This window comes from Rhea pennata, chromosome 2, assembly GCF_028389875.1.
Source record: "Rhea pennata isolate bPtePen1 chromosome 2, bPtePen1.pri, whole genome shotgun sequence".
Lineage (NCBI taxonomy): Eukaryota > Metazoa > Chordata > Aves > Rheiformes > Rheidae > Rhea > Rhea pennata.
This window is the reverse complement of record NC_084664.1, coordinates 42,599,396-42,613,762: the sequence shown is the minus strand read 5'-3', so window position 1 is coordinate 42,613,762 and position 14,367 is coordinate 42,599,396. Positions and strand designations below refer to the sequence as shown.

At 40.4% G+C, this 14,367-nt stretch overlaps 1 protein-coding gene across 1 annotated transcript in view; it reads left to right on the top strand.

The window, feature by feature from the left end:
- Positions 1–9,817, top strand: part of THRB (thyroid hormone receptor beta) — a 37,507-nt gene extending 27,690 nt beyond the window's left edge. The window contains 3 exon segments of the mRNA XM_062569328.1: positions 1,324–1,470; positions 5,957–6,215; positions 7,699–9,817. Coding sequence (XP_062425312.1) covers positions 1,324–1,470; positions 5,957–6,215; positions 7,699–7,940 — 648 coding nt within the window. The 3' untranslated portion in view covers positions 7,941–9,817.
- Positions 9,818–14,367: the final 4,550 nt, after the last annotated feature.

Here is a 14,367-nt window from a genome sequence, read left to right as displayed (position 1 = left end):
ATATAGACAATGTGGTTTAATTTCTCAAGGTTCAAGGTGGGGGGAACCTAGAATTGGGATTATTTGAGCTCTTTAGTAAGAACCCCTAAGTATTTGAGCCCAGTCCTCTTCATTTTTCTTTTGCTATTGGTGCTTGTTTTATTAGTGCATCACTGAGTCTTTTTCCTGGAAAAAAAATAGATTAGGATTCAGATTGATGATAGAGCTATGGAAGGATCTTTTATGAAGTGTTGCTTTAAAAAACAGTTGAGTACACGTTTTTATTGTAGACAGAAGTTTCAGCAACTCCTCTGCTTAAATGCCCATATATAAATGTCATGAGCTCCATCAGTCTTAAAGGCATTCATCTCTGACTCTTACGCAGCTTTAACTTTCTAAAGTGAACAAAATGGAACCTCTACATAACATTTGGCCAGTCTTTTATAACTGCAGTGCTGTACTTAGAATATAGAAGAACAGCTTCAATGTGTGTTTTTTAAAGTACACTGTAAAACTGACAAACTGTCATAGAATCAGGTGAACAAATCAAAATGCAATTGGAATAAGAAAACACTCATGTGCATGGATTCCGATCAAGACTTTCATTATATGTTCCTACTGAAATCCTCACGGTAGGATTTTTGTGATGGAGAAGCCTTGAGCTGAAGTCATGCAGAAGATGATTTTCAATTTAAATTTTATCCAGATGAGTTCAAATTATATTCATTTTATTCAGACTAGTTTCAATTTAGCCCTTTCTTAGTCATCAGTTGCTTTAGCCTAGTTCTCAAAATAAGCCTTGGCAATTGCTGGGAGCTCTGTGATATCGGGCAATCTCTGCTCTGGGAGAGATTTCAGAAATTTGAGTGGGTGTGAGAGCCCAATCCTGCAAAGCTCTAAGCATCTTCCAGCGGGGTGATGAGACCCCTCAGCTCCCTTTGGTTTTATGGAAACTTGAGACTTCTCAGCACCTCTAAGAAACTAGATTATCTCTGTATTTTTTAGCAAAAATGCACAAGCTACTCCTACAAGATACTCAGATACAGGCACAAGCAAGAAAACGCATGTGCACAGAAATGCAGCAACCCACACAGCATGGGTAGTGGCCTGCCAGGCACCCATTTCTCTGTGCAGTTACCTCTTTCACAAATGTTATATAAACAGATTCACCTTTTGTGGCATAATGGGCTTTACTTAAAAAGTGGATAGTGTTATTTCTTAATTTAATAAAAATGTAATGGTAAACTTTAATAACATATCTTCTCTTGTCAAGCAGGACTTTCTAGATCAAATATTTGATTTAAGATAAATTGTTCCTTTATTTATCTTTCTTTATATCCTTAGCCAGAAGATATTGGACAAGCACCAATAGTCAATGCCCCAGAAGGTGGGAAAGTGGATTTAGAAGCCTTCAGCCAGTTTACAAAAATTATCACACCAGCGATTACAAGAGTGGTGGATTTTGCCAAAAAGTTGCCTATGTTTTGTGAGGTAAGAAAACCATCTTACATCCTTATCTCCTTTACCTACTAAATGTTAAACTCTATTCAAAATTCTGCTGGCAGTGAACCATAACAGGCATGACTTTACTAAAAAGTTCAATATGCTTAAAAGCAGAAAAATTGGAGAATTAAAATAAATGAGATTGGAATAATCTAGTTTTTACTTAGTTTTGTTTCTCATGTATTACTGAATTCCCGATTTTGTTGATCTCTTAAGTGATCATGATTCATTAGGGACTCGAATGTGTCTTTATAGGTGGCCATGAACAAAGCCAACGAGCGAAAATAGTTTGTCTAAAAGTATCTTTGATACGTTTCATCAGGTCTTCCAACACACACAGTTCCCTCGGTGCTTCCTGGCTGCTTGGCAGTTCTAGTATTGTGGAATTGGATCTATATAATAACAAATACTTCAAATTCCGGAAAGTATCCCTATCCAGGAATGGCACTTGCCTCATTGTACTGCCTAGGTATGTTTTTCATGAACAGGGAGGGTGTGCTTAAAAGAGTCTGTAAAAGTAATGGACTGTCATTCCACACAGATACTCACATGTAAAATATACAGTACGTAGTCGCTTGACTTGGTTGTGCGTTAGGAATACTCAGGCCCTAGGCTAATCTGTTTGTGCTGAGGTTATCCCTTTCATTGGAGGTCCAAACACAATGGCTGATATTTTTCCTGACTTAAAAAAAACATATCCTAACTGCAGCCTGAATGTAACTAAAAATAACTTTGTCTTATAAGCCCCTTAGGATCCACTGCCATGGGAGTTTTAATACGGAAATATCCCCACTCCAGCTGTGGAAGGATGCCTGCCTGGGCTCCCATGCTGCAGAGCAACACTGGACTCCGCTGGTTAAATGCCAAAAGAATGACACTGAAAATGGGTGTGAACTTCTGTTCATCGGGCTCCCTAACATGGGAACAGCTTTTTGCCCTAATAACTAAACATCAGTCAGGAAAGAAGTTTAGGGCAGCCATAGTGTTTTACTCTTTTGTGGCTGGCAGCTTTTCTTTAAGGTCAGTCAAGGAGAGCTATTTATGTCAGCTAATGGTGTTTACCTCTTCTGGCACCTACAGAATAAGAGGAGGTAAATATCAATAGTTGGCATAGTGTAAACAGCTCTCCCTGGCTAACCTCAGCATTCACTCTATCAGCCAAGAAAGCATGAAATAGTGGCCAAGCATGAAGATTTTAAAATATGAAGAATGTATCCATAGATCAAGAGGCCCCTGAAGCACTCAGCGTCTGAGGGAAGCTGTCTCCTCTGATTTGGTCTCTCTGTGGGAAGTTGCAGTGACATTCCAAGGTAGTCTTTTTAATTTAGAAAGCTTTGCCAGTCACACACAGACTGCAGTGCCCATCTGACATCTCCTACCCCTCCTGGCTACCGTGGGCCCACTTGTGTCAGACCTGAGCGGAAGGTGTGGATGAAGAAATCAAGGAGTTGTTGGGCATGACCTCTGTAGGTTAAACAGCTCAGCTAGGACAGGCTTTGTTCACAGCTGAGCCACCTGGTAAACCTGACACCTATGTACAGCGAGGTCTGATGGCGGTGAGGGACAACTCATCATGAACACCAAAGAATGGGACAACTGTCCTCTGAGCTGTCACATAGCTCCTCTCTAGCATAAAGAAAATGACAGTTTGCTCCCTTTTGAGGGGGCACATTCCTGATAACTTCATTTAATGCATTTATGTTTTTTAGTCCATGTCTTTTTCTGAGAAGCAACACTGTGTAGACTATGAATTAGTTTATGAGAAAAAGCCCTCCTTTCTCCGATAGGATCTGCCCAGTATTCAAATGTTACCACAGCTCCTAGTTGCCACAGAGGCTGTGATGCTGTAAATCTCTACCAAGGAGAGGCAGAGCAAGGAGCATCTGTAGCCAACTTCACACCTGTGGCCTCTTTATCTTCTTTCTCTCTTCTTTGAACACATATACAAGCCATTAAAGTACTGTGGCTGCCCAGCATATCTCATGTGTGTCCACTGACCTTTCATGCAAGAGGCACACTCCCAAAGTGACAATCTAACCCTAAAATAATGGAAGGATGTAAAAAGCTTCATTCTCTTGTTAGTATTTCTGCTATTTCCTTCTTGCAGCTCCTTCTGCTTAGAAAATGAAGGTTGCCTGAGCAGCGTTTAATCAGTTTGATATGTGTTTTGGTGTCACTGGTAGCAGTGCTTCCATGTTGGGTAAGGCTATGTAAATACCCTTTTATGTAGCTCATCTCGGATCCATGGTGCTAAGTTCAAATGTGTGGTGGCTACAAGTACACCCTGCTGAGGTGAACACCTCAGATACCTGCCTTTTGCTTTTGTTCCCTGCAGAGAGGAGAGAGTTATATGCTGTAGAGTTAGTCACATTTATTTACCCTGCTCCTGGAAGGCGCCCTGGTTGTACTGCTCAGTGACGAATGTAGTATTGAGCTCTGCGTAGTCTGGAACAGAGCTGATGTTCAGGCCTCCATCCTTGGTAATTGCTGCTGATGGCAGATTAAAGCTGAGGCATCATGTCCATGAAGCTGATACCTGGTGTATCCTTAGGAAAGAAGATGAAGGATGGGCATAATCAGATCACTAGTACCATAAAGAAGTTCTAAGAAAGGTTCAAGTAGGAAGAGAAATTGTTTTTGATTTAATGGCTCAGTGAATAAAACTGAACTGTCATGTAATACCTTACTATCATTTGCCTCTTTTTCTGTTCTTCTTTCTGCTTAGACTTTCTTCATTTCTCTTCTCCTCTTCTCTTCCCCCTTTCTTTTGCTCATAACCCCCTTTTCTCAGCACTTTCAATATCTCTTCATGCGTCGGGCAGCTAGACTGCCACTATGCTTATGCAGCCCTCCACAGGCTACTGTTGAGCTCAGAAAAAGTGATTTGTCCTGAATAGGATGAGTCATTTTCTTATGTATCAAACACTTTACACCTGAAGTTGACATTGCTGGAAAAACAGCTGCCTGATTCAATTCCCCTTCTGACTGTGGCTGGCTTTGTACTTAAAAGTTTAACAGGCAACTGTTAACCAGTGTTAGGTAACTGTCCAGCATCCACTTTATATGGTTTTACACTAGATAAATATAATTGCTTTGTGAGTACACAGTTGCTATATAGACCTATAAATAGGTTTTTTTCATTCTGAATTTCAAATCAGGTAATAATAATATGAATCAGAAATGGATGGATTTTTTTGCATCCTTTCAGTCCAAGTAGAATTGAATTGCTTTTTCATAAATGCGACCCTTTGCTGTTGAACTAGTGACAACCTCAAAATAGTCTTAGTGGTATTTACTATCATTTAGTTACCTACTAAAATGTAAAGACATGCTATAAAGAGAATATTTTCCTACTACCTCAGCATCCTGGCAGTACCTTATTAAAGAACCTACCTGCATCAGTTCAGACAGTCTACCGTTTCTAATGTTGTGGAAAAGAGAAGTCTTGCCACATGCCCTGAAAATTATGGCTTATATACAAGCATAAAAACTGGAATTCTACAACAGAAAGCAGTTTTTTATTCCCTGCAGAATTTTCTTTCTGTCTAGTGATAACCAGGGAGATGAGCCACACAAGGAGAAAATAACTTAGTAAGTTGACTGTTGTTTGAAATGGACTGTGAGAATGAAGAGTACATGCCCCATGGACTGAGATACTGGTTCTAGATACAGAATTTTCTTTCTTTTCTTTTCTTTTCTTTTTTTTTTTTTTTTTTTTTTTTTTTTTTTGATTTAAAAAGTAGTTCATTCTTATAGACCCTGCCAAGCATCATCTTTCTTTTTCCCTGGTCAGGTGAGAAATAAGCATGGCTGGCAATGAATTTAACTGGGATGACTATAGCCTTTACCAACCCCAGTTATAGTTTAGTCTGTTCTGCCGAGCTGTAAGCTGAGGGAGCTCAGGAGTGGCAGAGAGAAGGGTAAACAGCTGAAAGCAGTGACCACTTCAGCTATCTCATCCACCCCTGATGCAAGACAAAACCTGCAGTATATGTCAGTACCAACCTGGCAATTGGCAGTTCTGCTTCATCCTTCACATTCTGTGAAATGTTCTGAAAAATGTAAAACTACTTTTTTAGTGTTTATTAGACTTAATTTTACAAAGCTCCCACAAACCAAGGTTTCCCATTTCAGCGAGTTGGATCACTTCCCCTCCATGTCTGACCAGCTTGGTTTGCATTGAGTATCTTGCCCAGGTCCCCTTCCCCACAACTGTTTGACCGCAAGATTTCCAAAGGGTATTTGGGGACATTGATGCCTCAGGAGCTTCTGAAAGTAGGAATGTGAGTCTTGGGAGTTTTATGGCATGCCCTGGAACTAGCCGGTCAGCAGGATGTTTGTAGTGTAACTGTACTATGTGATGTAGTGTCCTGGAGTGTTGACTGCAACTTTGTCATCATGGATTTATTATAGTTGTAAAACCAATTCAGTCTGAAAAACACATCTTTTTCTTTGCTATTTATAATTTCTACAGCTGCCATGTGAAGACCAGATCATCCTTCTGAAAGGCTGCTGTATGGAGATCATGTCACTCCGTGCAGCAGTTCGCTATGACCCTGAGAGTGAGACTTTAACACTAAATGGGGAGATGGCAGTGACAAGGGGCCAGCTGAAAAATGGGGGTCTTGGAGTGGTATCTGATGCCATTTTTGACCTGGGCATGTCTCTCTCATCATTTAACCTGGATGACACCGAGGTTGCCCTTCTTCAGGCTGTTCTGCTCATGTCATCAGGTGAGGACAGAATTATTTTGAGACCCCACCATTCTGAAGCTTATTGGTCTTTGTCACAAATCTCCCCTTCAAACAAATAGGGTGTGTTGGATCTTGTTGTACTTTCTAGAGTAATGTGGGTGAAATTCTTTCTCAAAATCCTGACACAGCTTTAAATTAGTTTGGTGAACACAGGAAGAACTTCAGAGAAATGGGCATAAAAGTGGCTTTAGTCACACACTTTGTTCAAACAGTGTTGTGACTTAGGGAGGAGGCAGGGGTGATCATCAGAAAAATATCAGTGAAAGAGCTTGTTCTGACCAGTTTGCCTTGATTGCAAATTTGATAATTAAACAACAGTTGTCCTCATAGTAAATTCTCTTTTCCCCTTGGTACTGTCATGCACTGACTGGGAAGTACAGATCATACAAATTTCTATCAATCTCACATGCTTAGTTTGATATACGTTCTTATTTTCCTACCTACCAGCACCACTGATTTCTAACTAGCATTTGAGGGCTGTAAGTTAGTTTTCCCACGTTAGGACCATTTTGCTTAGGTCTCTTGGTGAAGTGATAATAGGAGCAGCATAGGCTATTTCGGGTGATTTCCAAAGAGCTGCTTTCCTGACCTTCCCAGATCCAATATGTTTTCAAATATGTTTCCACTGACTGTGCCAGCCCAAAGAAGAAATTCCATTTGTGGGCAGTGACAGACTTGGCAAGGTTTTATTTTAAGATCACTTTAAAGACTGGATACTGAATAATACATAGACCAGTGATTTATAGGCATTAACTACAGCCAAAACAGTAAGGTTTCCACATTCATCACAACACAGCACTTGATCTTCCCATTTTGATTTCTTTTTAGTTTCCTACACAGTGATATATAAACAGGGATTTCAGAAGGCATTTTAGAGGACCTGCTGTCCTCAAAGTGTCTCCTTAAGACTGACTTGTGAAGGGAATTTTTCCAGCACTCTGCTGGGTGCTGGGTCAGACAAACTGCCAAACTTTTGGCCTTTGCAGTTTCTTGCTGCTCCAGAACAGTTTCCTTTGCATCTCCCCTGTAGATCAAGGCTGGACACCTGGTCAAGCTGCAGCCTAATAGACAGGAAAGAATTGTAATTTTTATTTCTGACAAGGAAATCGAAATGTTCTGTACTAGCTGTTTTACACCATGATATAGCTAGAGGTCTCAGCTGTCAAGGATCTGTTGTTGCTCCAGTCAGTGTATGGAAAGACTCCCCAAAGAGCTATGCTCTAAGCAGGCTAAACAGACAAAGAATGAAGAAAAGATTATCATCATTTTTTAACAGGGGTAGTACAGAAGCACAGATAAGTGAGGTGTCCAGGGTCAAAAAGTTGTTTGTTGCAGAGCCAGATGTCCCAAATCTCACTTCTTTTTTCCTAACAACAGGATCATCCTCTCTCCAGATTTTTTGATCAAGCATTCATTAAAGTAAACGAGTAATAACAGCAGTTCTGTTCCTTTGTATCTGCAGATCGCCCAGGTCTTGTCTGCGTTGAGAGGATAGAAAAGTGCCAAGAGGGTTTCCTCCTGGCATTCGAACACTACATTAATTACAGAAAACACCACGTTGCACACTTTTGGCCAAAACTGCTGATGAAAGTGACAGACCTACGGATGATCGGAGCCTGCCATGCCAGCCGCTTCCTGCACATGAAGGTGGAATGTCCCACCGAACTCTTCCCTCCGCTCTTCCTGGAGGTGTTTGAGGATTAGAGACTGGAGCGCTCCTGCATCCCTATAGCACTACTGGCTGCCATTTCATTCCATTGCCCGGCTCTTCGGACATTTCATATGTTCTTCTTACCTTGTTCTGCTCTATTTCTTGAGGCAGGGGTGGGTTTTTGTTTCAGGTTGCTGGGGAGCTGTTGTATACACATGGAGGAAACATCCCTTTAATGTGCGTACTTGTGACTATTGCAGTTTGTTCCTCCATATTCACTTTGTATGTGAATGCTTTGACAGCTTAACAGTGAAAATACAAACAGACCAGTCTCATTCACCAGCACTTATGTGGTCACCAGCTCACATGCTTGGGGATAAATTGAAGTAACAGAAAATAAATTGGCCTCCAAATTAAAGCAGTTTTTGGTAATTTGACCCGGACAATTCTGTTCAGTATTTTGCAGGGCACAAGTGACTATTTCATGAGATGAAATTTCAAGTCTTCATGGATGTTTTTCTATTATAGCAATGGCCATTATGAGCTATGATCTTCATCATCATCATGATGCTGTCATTATCTGAGGATTGCCCAGCAGCTATGGTTTAACTGTGCCCTATAAATCAAATATTTAAAAAATACAGGGTGGGAGAAGGGACTGACTCATTTTCTTTCCATATGTATAAAAAAAAATAATAATATCTTTCAGTTCTTACTACATTTGAACTCCAGGTAACTTCACTGGAAGGTCTTTGGGAGTAAGGAGGGAAGTTTGATCCTCTGAGGTGCTTTTCCTGGGAGCCCAGAGGTCTTCTTTTTCTGAGGTGTGAGGAGCACTCTGAAGGAGTAGGCTCTTTATCAAGCTAGCAGGATTTCCTCAGAGTTATTCAGGGGTGTGAATGATCACAGAATGATGACAAGGGGAATGAAATGTGACGACCTCCAGATGGGGCAGAAACCAACTGTGTTATTAACAATGCTCAAGGCTGTACAGCTGTATCCCAGTAATACAAATAGTGTTGCTTGACAGGAATCTTTTGTTCTATATATATATAAAAAGTTTATATGCACATATATATATAATTTTATATATATATAATTACAAATCTTCAGCAGACGTCTTAAGCATATTTCCATATTTTTATCCTTGCTCTATCTCCTTCTTTCATCCTATCCTCTGTGTGTGTGCATCTATGTGTGTTGATCAGCTAGGTTCTCTCCCTTCTTGGTTTGTGTATGTGTTTTATTTGGCTAGATTCTCTCTTGATTCCTTTGAATAATTTATTTCCATTAACTGCACTAGCAGGAACTGAACTGAGCAATGACAGGATGTCCTGCTACCGAAGTCTGTGCACTAGTATTCACAGTACTGGAATGTTTGGGCCTGTAATGAGGGCATTATAAGTAAAGGTTCTTCTCCATCATCCATCTCCATTCAGGGTTATTCTTCCCTGGAGTTTGTGAACTTGATATTAAACCATTCTCTGAATTTGTGTGATACATCAAAAGCATTTTTCTGTTCTTCTTGGGAACTCAGATGTCGTTCGCATATTCCGCACTTCCTCATATCCCACTTTCTGTTGTGTGGTACGTTCATTTGTATCCATTTCTCTGCTATTTATTCATATACCGCCCGGTGAGTCAGCAGACATGGTTAGGGTGTATGTCTTGACTTTCAGAGCTCAGTGCCCACATTTAAACCCTTATGTTTTGCATTTATCTTCTCATGAAAATATGATACTCAGGAACTTATCTCCTAGATGGGACATAATGTTTGGTTGTGGGGAAGGTTAAATTCTTTCCATCTCTGTTTCACTATGTCAGCGACTAAAGCCTTTGGAAGGTTATAGGCTTTGTTTTCAGGGACGTGGAATCTCATTCTCCCTCTTCTTTGAAATCATATGTACCTGTAATAAATGGTAAACATTGATGTTACTACGTGGGGGTTTGTGCCCATAATTTGGTGAGAACAGAAAACACAGTGGGATATTAGGGTTTTTTGCAGGTAGCAAGGAAGCCAGGCCATTGGAAATTTGCTCTTAAATGTTTGGTGAAGTTGAAGAACGTCTTTTGTGGGCTGTGTTTGCTCCCTCTCAAAGCATATGTTTTTGTAACATGTCTCTAGCCAAATCTCTTATGTAGCAGTGTGTCTTGTGGACAAGGAGTTGAAAACTTTCTAGCCTTTTGGAACAAGAGGCCAGACAACAGCGTGAACTAGCATGCATTCAGGTCTGCAGAGTCTTGCTCAGATGAGCAGCACCAATAGTCAGTGAAGCATTTTAGCTATCTGATTTGGAGATGGCTTGAGAAGGTGGTGATGGCATATATGGAAAGCAAAACCATTACACAAAACTTAATCAAGTCAGTGAGGATGTCAGATATTTTGGGGATGTTACCTAAAACAGCTGATCCTTTACTTGCATCTATATTGAAAATGCTTGGCAAAAAAGAAAAGAAGTGTATGTCTTTCAGAGTTTTGTTTCACCATAGATCTGAGGATCCTGCTGATGCTAGTCTGAGCATCTCACTTGACTACTCCTAAGTGTGAGCTTGGAGTAGTGTAAAATCTTTTGACTGTGCTGCAGGGACAGAGAAGAAAAAACATTGCTTTTCTTCTAGATGTATTCTCAATGATCTCACTACAAGGTCCATGATGCTTTGTCTATTTTTCAGAGCTTCAGTTCTTGGAATCACGCTGCTACTTGAGAGATTCAGCTCTGATTAAGATCAGCAATTCTCATTCACTGGGTTATAAAGAAAATCAATAGCCTAAACATTAAATAATGAGATAGGAAATAACTATCCAACAATGACTTTGCCTAGCTGGTAACTCACTTCTAGTTCTTGAATGCTTAGGATTGATAGGATTGTATTAATCAAAAAATAAAGATGAGAGGTTAAAAAAAGTGTGAAAGAGCAACTGGATAGACTTGTGGAAGCTGCAAGATATGAAAGAACTTGAAACAAACTGCAGTTTGAGACAGTGCTGAGAATTAACTTGTTAGACAGTGGCTGCTGCAAAAAACAGTTGCTGATACAGGAAGCTGCTCCCCCCCCCCCCCCCCCCCCCCAGGAACTACCATGACAAGATAGGAAGTTTTAAAACACAGCCTGCATAAATGGATGTCTGAATTCAAGCACCTAAGCTCATTTAGGCATCCATGCTAATGGCCTGACTTCCCAATGTGCAGATGCAGTTTGGAGTTGTGGGGAAGCAGGGTTTGGAAAATCAGGCCTCCTTCCTTAGAGGACTGCAGATGGGCTGAAGTGCCTAGGGTTTGGTAACCAACTTTGAAAGGTTCAACAGTGCTTTAAGCAGAAAGGACATACAGCAGTATATTTTTCTAATGTTTTAGATTAAGTTGGAATCTGGCACTGATTCAGAGAGGGGAATTAGTATTCCTCAGTTGAAAACTGTTAGGCTAGCCCAACTAGGCTCTTAGTTTGATAGATTTGATCTACTGACATGTAATGGCCTGACTCTAATCTCCTACCGGTCTTATTTTGTGTGACTTCATTGACTTCCTGAGCACTCCTCCTGACTTAAAAGATCATGAAAACAGAACTAGAACATGAGGATGCTCCTGCAGACTTACTAGTGGATGCTGAGCTTAGTCTTGCAAAGACTTATGGACTTACCTGCTTTTATATACCAGTGGTCACAAGCCATTCTAGGATTGAGCCACTGGATTTACCAGTCTGAGTAGCAGACATCAGTACTGCAATCAGCAGGGTTTGTGGGAACTGGCCTTTTGACCGAAATAACAAACCTGCACTTTTCAGTGCAGCCCATAGTCTTGTTTCTGATGGTGCCACATAACTATCGTTTTTGCTTTGTGGTCTATACATGGGTTTCATACAGACGATTCTTCCTATCAAACCTGATTGTCATCATTCATGTTTTTGCCCTGAATAACATGTACATTTAGATATTCATTTCATGTGTAATCTCAGTTAAGTTATGATATTTATAATGACATATATAGTGTGTGATAATGATTTTCGTTTACATTCTGCCAAAATGTAGACGTTAGAGTTAGGCCTCCAAGGTCCAAAATCATCCTTGAGCAAAGTGCTTGTTTCTTCAGAGGCAGGCATCAGAAAGAGGAAAAACTGTCCAGAAAGAAATACTTGCATCAGATATCTGCCGAGACAAGGCTGTAGATCACAAGCAGAGCATGTCATTGCTAGTGATGTATTTTTATGCTATGGAACTCTAACCTGTATGTGTCATATTGACTTTTTGCTGCATGAATCATAAATTATAAAGATCAGTCTTACGGTTTTGAGATGTAGCCAGCGTTCCTAAGGCTAAACCTTTTTCATTGACAGAATCAAAATCCACAACCAAGAAACATACTGCTCTCACTGTGAGAGCAATTGAAGGGTGTAACATTTATCTTTTCACAAAGGCAGAGGCAACAGGACCTCTTAATATGTCTTGTTATTCTGATCATTTGGAAATGATTGTCAGATGTTTCCTTTTGATATAGCAGTGAAGTGATCCGTATTTAAATTTTATAGAGAGAAATTTTATTCTAGTGTGATAGAGATTTATTTTCCACTTAAAGATTCAAAACAGTGTGAGCACATTTTTTTACTATGGTATATTTTTGCTTTAAAATTAAAAACAAACAAAAAAAAGGTTTGGCCTTATCACAAAATTTTAGTGTGTCGTATAGATGTTAGCAAATGCAAAAAGTATGCATTATTTGTGTGTATTCACATTGACTGACGTCGCCTTCAAAAAGCAATATTGTGCAGGTAATAAGTTGTTTGTGACTGTCCATTGCACAGTTTACCGTCTTTAAAAGCTAACCTTGTTTATGCACAAGACAATCAAATGTAAGTCTACATCAGCACCCGGGTGTAGATTAAATTTATGTAAATTACTGAGCACAATGTAAAACATTAAAAGACACTTTATTTAATTATACATTTAATGTTGGTAAAGATAGTATCAGGGCATGAACTAGCTGACATACTGTAATTATTTTTCTCCTTTCTTATTTCCTTAGCACTCTTCAGTTTTAATTTGCTCATGAATACATCAAATTAGTCATTCATGATCTTTTTAAGAGAAGGGTGGTTTGGATTTTGTTTATTTGTTTTTATGAAGTTAATTGGGAGGACTTCTTTCTTTGTCTGTGAGGTTTGTGGGTTTTGCTTATTTGTTTTTTTTTTTTTTAATATCATTTTCATGCCCTGAAGTAAGGCAAACATTACACAGTACAGTAAAAAACAAAGTACCTTGGATGATGTATTTTTTTGCAAACAGTGTTAAGTGATGTGCTAGATTGGTAATATTTTTTCAGCCTAAAATATATTAAAAGAAAATCTGTGATCACAAATGTTTTAAACTATCTAAAGAGAAAATTTGTATATTTGGGGGAAGAAAATAATTTTTACATAGCTTTTGTATGCAGATATTAAAATGTAATTATGAATATAGTGGGCATAGATAACTGTGTAAGCTTGAATTCTAAAAAAAGAAAAAGCTTATAACTGAGAAGTGGTTCTGGTCTCTCTTTCTGTTTGTTCCAGAATGTGTAGCCTGTTCTCTCCCACACTTCGCCGATGCTGCAATGGGGAAAATGGGACCTGGGCCAGAATGGTATATTGCCTCTAACCTAACATTTCCGTCCTTCAGCGTCCCTTTCATCCTGTGGCTTATATCTTATCATCTGCCCTCCCCTTGCCAGGGCTCCCAGCCAATGGATTTCACTTCCCCACTCTTCATGTGAGCCAGTCTTAATTCACTTCATTGAACTGACTCATGATTTATGTCTCACTCAATTATATTTTAAAGGAACACCCTTTTTTCCCTCTTCCTTCCTAGTAGAGAGGAGACTGGTATGACAGGAGACATAGGCTTCCTCTCTCATCACACTGTCCATGTCTCAGTCCATTACCTGTTGGAGAAGGTTTCTTCGTTCAGATAGTCTCCCTATTCTTATATTCCTTTGCAGTTTGGATTTCTCCAGGTCTCCCATCCCCCTCAGGAAGAAAAGCAACACCTGGAGCCTGGATCTGAAATAGTGCCTTGGCCCGTTCCACGGGGAAACCTATTTCACGGTGCTGCTTCATGGTGATTCCCACAGGCATCTTTTTGGCCGACTCCCAGCTAACACTCCTGGGCACCTTCCACGGGAGGCGCTGAGGGCCCTCAACCAGAGGCTGAGCTTCCTGACCACCCTCTCGCCGGCGCCAGTGGGAACGTCTTCCGCGCACGGTGCTCCGTGTCCCTGAGCAGCGCTGCACGTGCCCCTCCAGGCTTTGCTCCCACTGCTGCCCGTGGGAACGGGGCCGGCCTCCAAAGGCCCGAGCCGGGATGTTCAAGTCCATGCTCTCCCTTAAATTAAACCTATTAAAGCTCTTAAATTCAGGCACCTGAGCGTGGAAGGCGTTGCCAAAGCCTCCGGAAGGGCTGCATGGGAATGGAGAGCCGTGTGGGCTGCTCAGGTCCTGCAGGACCAGCTC